The following is a 6708-nucleotide window of genomic DNA, read 5'->3' as shown; positions in this document are numbered from 1 at the left end:
TAATGTGGCACAATCACTTACTTAGAAACACTCAGTGAAGTCAGTCAGTTCCTCTCTTTGCTCTACAACAGCCTCAGGTACATATGATCTCTTCTTGATCTCATTAAACTGAATGAACTGAGTATTAGGGAAAAAAACACATATTGAAGCACTAATGGAAAACAACATTATGGTTGAAATAAAATAAACTAGTCTGTTTTTTTCTTTATGATGAAGAAAACTGAAGCAGGGATTAATTAACAAATTAAATCAGGTTTACACAATCAACCAGATTACACTGTGGGACACTTACAGACTGCATGGAGAGGTGGACACCTGGTGGAGAAACGTAGGAATGACAAGAGACAAGGAAAGAAGCAGATAAGACTTTCATAAAGAATTGGTGACAGCAGGTTAAACAGCTGCATGTTTCAGCATCTTATAAATGATTCTACCATGTACTGATGTCATAATGGTGTATAATATGTGTGTGTACAGTATATAGGCTATAATAACAAATGCATGATATCCCCTAATTTTATTAAAAGATATTTATTGCCTGGTGTCAGTTTCTTCTAGTTTATGTATAATTAGGGCCTGAGCACTCACACCGTGGTGCGACGACCTATTTTAATTCCTTTGAGGCACTTGAAACATGTGAAAGGGTTCTTAAAATAAGGGTAATGTGCACAAGTTGTGCAAAATGGCTGAAACTAAGTTGCACCAAATTTCACGACACTTGGTGGAAACATTGACACATGCCAAGACAAACAAAAAAGTCTATTGAGACCACGGCCTCAACGCAACAGGAAGTCGGTCATTTTGAATTTGGCGTCACATCATCACCGACCCTGAACGCGACTACGAAACACGCAAACTTCACCCAACAGGAAGTGGGTGAAATGTTTACCGTGACACAGGAAGTGGCCTGTAACTTTGACGTACACTGACCGATCTTCAACATCAAAACTTCATATATGAGACAAGAGGCCAGAAAACCAGGCAGCACAATGCGGCTTGCAGCTTTAATTATCTTAGTAAAAACACTTGTTATGGTAACAAAAAATAGCTAATGCTCAATAGAAAGAAAGAATAAACTTTTCAAATTAAAGTTTACAACCAGTTATTGTGTTTTTGTAACCACTGCATTCGGATCACTTTTCTCTCCCTCCCCAGTATTAAGACATGTAACCAGCAACTATAAGCCTAACTTTCATTCCCAGATACATTCTGGGAATGAAGTCTCGTCCCCCTATGGGTGAGTCTAAAAAGTGCGGAACTGGCGTTGTAGTTTCAAACCTGGAACCTACGTTTGCCCTACGAGTCAAATGACGTGAATCGCGTTATTTGACTCAGTGTAGGGCAAACATCGGAAAACTGAGCTGAGGGAAGCACAATTAAAAAAAAAAATACCACTGCTATTCTAGCAATACAAAGCCACATGTAAGTATTAGAGAAAATACTTTTGTTTTCACTTTGAAACTTTGCTTCTTAATTATTCTTAAAGGAAAAATAATCATTCAGATTCACCCAGAACCTTAAATCTATTTTTTCCAGTACTGGTGGGGGAAAAAAACCCCAATAGGTTGTAACCATTCAAAGTGGTTAAACACATACTTCATTGCCTTGGGTCAGTGTTGTTAGGTAAATGAACACTAGGGGGCAGCCTTTGACAAGCAGTGACACAAACCAAGCCTTGTTTAGTTTCACTACCTGTGTGTTTGTTGTCATTGTCATGTATGCATTGTTTGTGAACAGCGTGGCCTTAAATTACACTTAGAGTTGATTCCGTTTATCTATACTCTATATACTGTGTGGTACAGATTACATGAGATTTAAATGTCCTTTTGTGAAAAGACAAGGGAAAAAAACATGACATGGACACATTACAGGAAGTCCAACTTAATCTCATTCATGTAGCTATGTTCTAACCCTTTGTTGAACCACTGTTGTGCTGCTCTTTTAATGATATACAATGATGTGTGTGTGTGTGTGTGTGTGTGTACACACATCTCTTCAGTAGATGCTGTCCAACTTTAATGAGCTTTTTGAGGATTAAGACCTGGTTTTAAGGTAAATGTAAGGGTTAGGGACTTAGCTGTGATGGTTAAAGGTAGGGTAAGGGGTTAGGTCCACACAAACAATGCAAAACCAGCATGTGTGTGTGTGTGTGTGTGTGTGTGTGTGTGTGAATACTTGGTAACAAGCAAATGGAAAATGTATATATGCAAAATTAATTTTATTTTCAGCTCTTGAGTAAATAAAAACTGCATTCTTATTCCAGTACAGGGTTTGATGAAAGGGATTACTTCATTCTTTAAAAAAAAACAAAAAAACATTCCATGGCAAAAATACAAAGTGTTGAGTCACCAAAACATTGGTTTAAAAAAAAGAAGAGTCATGTTATGATTGGATGCTTGAGATGTTGTTCTACCTGAATGTTTTGTCTTTACCGCCACAAAACGAGAGAATTTTATAAGCATCGACAGTGATACTATAAAAATCTATAAAAAAATACGCTGTGTATAAAAACTGGAATAATACAATTAGACTTTTAAAACCCTGACCTCACTGAAGCAATATCAAAGATGTATGTAAACATTACAAAAATACTTTACACATATGTACAGTGGGACCTGCCCACAGTGAGTTTTCCCCCCTTTGGGAAGCAGACGCAAAGTCTTAGTCAAGGTTCTCACCAATAATCAATAAGTTATTTAAAAGACAGGGTGTGGAAAAGTCTTAAATAATCAAAACTACTATAACTTATAGCCAAAAAAATATTCATATATGCACAGACGGGTTCAAAAACACCTATTTTCATGGAGGCACTTGTTCCTATAAGAGTACATCGGTTTGATAAGGTTGCTCAGCCAAAGGCACTTCACACACTTTCTGAGGGGCAGAATTCTGACCATGACTCCACAAAAGGAGAGTGGGCACAAAAACCATGTCCGTGACACGCAGTGTGGACTACATGTGCCTCTTCATGTGCAGAGCCAGGTGATCAGAGCGGGAGAAGGCACGCTCACAGAGGTGACACTGAAAAGGCCTGTGTCCGGTGTGTTTCCTGAAGTGACGGGTCAGCTCGTCGGACCTCGCAAACTTCCAGCCACAGCCTTCCCAGTTACAGTGGTAGGGCTTTTCACCTGAGGGACACAGATATAAAAAAAGGAGATTTAGGATGACAGCCTGGAAATTAAAAGATGTTCATGAATTCAAATGATACTTTTCTATTAAAAAATGATGTGTTTAACTGCTCACCTGTGTGTGTCCGCATGTGGGCTTTGAGGTGGGAGCTCTTAGTGTAAGTCTTCCCACAGCCGGGGAACTCGCAGCTGTGCGTCGCTGCGCGTTTTCTCGCCCACGACCTGCGGCCTCGCTTTTGTTTAGTGCTACCCACGTCTTCTTGCGCGTAAAACTCCAGCAGTGAAGGCGACGAGGGCGGTGTGAGCATCATTCCCTGCATGGAGGCTGGATGGTGCTGCTGGTGAACGCGAACCGGGTCATTGTGCATGTTGTACTGTCCGTGGAACGCTGGCACTCTCTGGTGCGTGAACTGCGCCTGGTACGGTGCGTTCATGAAGTGGCTCTGGTGATGATGGTGTTGATGGTGGTGAGGATGTGAGTTCATCTGCGTCAGATGACAGTCCATGTGTTCCTGAGGGACAGCGTGCTGGTGCATGTGGTGCGCGCCGTACCCAGACAAGGCAATGGGAACAGCGGCGTGGTGGTGCGTAAAAGCTGCAGGGTGCACGTTGATGATCTGCTGCTTCTCAAACACTTGTCCCATAAAGTCTCCGCCTGCAGCAACAGCCGCCATCATACAAGACTGATCGACAGGCTCGTTTTTAATTTTGTATCCAACTGGCGGAGGAGCGTTGGCCACTCGATGGTGAGCAGGAGAAGTCGGAATGGCGACGGGATTCAACGATCGCAGCTCGGTGTACTCCCGGCTGTCTCTCGTTGTACCTGTGCTGTCCGGTGAAGCCTCCCCCGGGTAGCTCATGTCAGGCGTGAGAAGCTCCGCCATGAGGCTTCGCACCGGCGTGGAGACCGTGAAGCTGGCGGTGGCGCGGTAATTCTGCGCGGCCACGTGAGGCGAGGGATGGTCGCTGCAGTCCGGGACTGAACCGCAGCTCTCCGGAGACTCCGGCAGCGAATACGCGCAGTGCTGCTGCGCCTGAGGAGGAGACACGCTGCTGTTGCTCACAACATCGGCCTCTATGGAGTTGGATAAAATGAACTCGAGGTCCAAGAACTTCCCCAGCTCGTCGTCGTCTTTGGGAGGCAAAGCGGGAGACTGCACGATACTGAACTCTACTTCAATCAGCGGGTTGGCTGCGCCACCTGTTGCGCTGTTGCGCACACACTCATCCACCTTGCACAGCTGTACGAGAGAGAGCAGAGAGGGAAAAACATGAAGTGTCAAGTGAGACTTCCAATCTGAAACAACGCGACCCACATGTTGCCTTTTTGAACTTTGGAGCATCTACTTACGTTGTCAAAGTGTTTCTCCTCCATGATGTGGACACTCGGGAACGATGTCACGGAGGGCATCACAGCTTTAGCCACAGCCATGCTGAGCGGCCCTGGTGCTTCGGTATCAAGTCGCAAGTGTAGACGCGAAAACACACTCAGTTCTTTATGTCCATAGAGCTCTGACTCGATGGTGACGCTGAGCAGCTTAGAAGCGCTCCAGGATTCAGGATGTAAGTATCAACAGTGGTGACGGAGCTTCTTATAACTCCGGTGTCCCAAAACCGGGAGGTGTGGCTTTAACTCCACCCCCCCCCCCCCCCCCCCCCACCACTGCGCACACAAACACAGCCCTCCCCCCCTCACCTGACAGCGCAAACAAAGATAAAATGACAATTAAATGACCAAAGAAGGTTTGCTGCTTACATTAAAGTAAAGCTGTTTTTACATGACGGATTTATTGAGACATTTAAAAACAGTTGTTAATGTAAAACATACACACCAAAGCTTTTGCCTTTTCAAAACTTTGGCATATACATAAAACAAATATACATATATATACATATATATATACACACTATAGGCTACAAATTCCCAACCACGGTGTTTTCAGGCGTGAGAGACATAACTGTGCATGTGACGTAGAAATTCACCTGCACTGAAACGAGTTCCCTCACATGAGAGCCAGTATTTGTCCTGAGGCGCAGACGCACACACGCGCGCGCACGAGGGCGATACTGACCCTGACTGGAGCAGCGAGGGGAGCCAGGAGTTTGTTACCGGAACACTGCAGCTGCGTTTACGCACAGACTTGTTACCTATTCGGAAACAACACCAACAACAACAACAACAACTACATCTACAAAGGCTGGCACAGTGTTTGTCCTCTAATATCATATGCTCTTATTTTGCTCAAGCCTCCCACAGTTTCATTCCAGCCTCCGCAAACAAACACACAAACATTTACACATCATTAATAATGTGTCTCGACTTGATCCCAGTGTTTAACGCAAACACACACGTGTGAAGTAGAGGCTCATTCCCGAAGCCCATCGAAACAACCTGTTAATCTGGATGTCAACAAAGGGCTATGCACGTTCCCCCGCCACCAACAGCCCCGCACTGTGCCCTGCAGCCATTACTGCTGTGGTAATGTTCAGGTGGACGCGGGTCTCGATTGTGGAGAAGAAGAACAAGGCAGTATTTATTCTATTTATTTTGACAGTTATAACAAGCTCTGCTCGTTCATCCTTTGCACCACCGTTGGTTTAATAATAACCAAGCGTGTGCAAGACACTGGTGGGACAAAAAGATGAAGTAAAATGACCTAAGAATCTGAACTGATTCATAGGAAAACAGTGCCACAAAAGGAGGAAAAACTTGTGAGGAATTTTCACTTCTTAAAGCAGAGTGACTTCAAATATAGTTTCACCCAAAAATAAATACACAAACTACTTATGTACAACCCATATCAAGTACTTCAACAATCCCATTTATTTCCATCTCAAATATCCACCCAATGTCAAAATAAATAAGATTGTTCAACGGCACAAAACTGAAGAAACCCACTTTCAATCTTTAAAAATGTCTTTTTTTTAAAAAAAAAAAAACTGAATTGTTTCTTCGTTTGTACACAAATGGCGCAGGTTTTCGCCGGTTCATGGACCTTGGTGCACGTGTTCTCATGTACTATAGGAGTCTGAATATATACATGGACGTAAAAGAGTGAGGCCCTTGAGGATGAACATGTTGGAACACAAAGATGGCTGCTGTGGAGAAACGTTCAAAGGGGAAACGCCGTCTTCATTGACAGGGTGGAATGTTTATTTACTTATTTTTTAACTGGTGTGCTTCAGTCTGCTTCCTCCAACATTGACCTAATTCCATAATACATAACAGTACTTAAGTCGTTTTAAAACTGTGAGTTACACCTACAGTATATACATTTTTCTTTCTTTCTTGTCGTACTTCAGTTTATCCCTCATCTCGTTGGATTAGATTAGACAATAAAGTGCATTGTCAGTTGCCTTAATCCCCCACAAACAGTCAAACTAATGTCTCTCTCTGCTTGTCTCTCTGTGTGTGTGTGTGTGTGTGTGCTCCTGCAGGTGTTGTGAGTGGCAGCGTCCTGCAGCTCTCTCCCTTTTATACTCCGTTATTTTTAACCCCGCTGTGCTTACGCAAAACGAATTCCGCTTCTGTCTTTGTGCCAAATGGAAATGGACTCTGTTTCCTGAGGAAAAGTAGATG

At 43.4% G+C, this 6708-nt stretch overlaps 1 protein-coding gene across 1 annotated transcript; it reads right to left on the bottom strand.

Annotated features, from left to right (window-relative positions):
• Nucleotides 1–2201: 2201 nt before the first annotated feature.
• Nucleotides 2202–4715, bottom strand: klf17 (Kruppel like factor 17). The gene is made up of 3 exons (XM_058641786.1): nucleotides 4480–4715; nucleotides 3244–4369; nucleotides 2202–3128 (listed from the first exon to the last, which is right to left on the bottom strand). The coding sequence occupies exons 1-3, from the start codon at nucleotides 4558–4560 to the stop codon at nucleotides 2953–2955; spliced, it is 1383 nt and encodes a 460-aa protein (XP_058497769.1). The 5' UTR covers nucleotides 4561–4715; the 3' UTR covers nucleotides 2202–2952.
• Nucleotides 4716–6708: the final 1993 nt, after the last annotated feature.

Source organism: Solea solea, chromosome 1, assembly GCF_958295425.1.
Source record: "Solea solea chromosome 1, fSolSol10.1, whole genome shotgun sequence".
In the NCBI taxonomy this organism is placed as follows: Eukaryota; Metazoa; Chordata; class Actinopteri; order Pleuronectiformes; family Soleidae; genus Solea; species Solea solea.
This window is presented reverse-complemented; position numbering and strand designations above follow the sequence as displayed.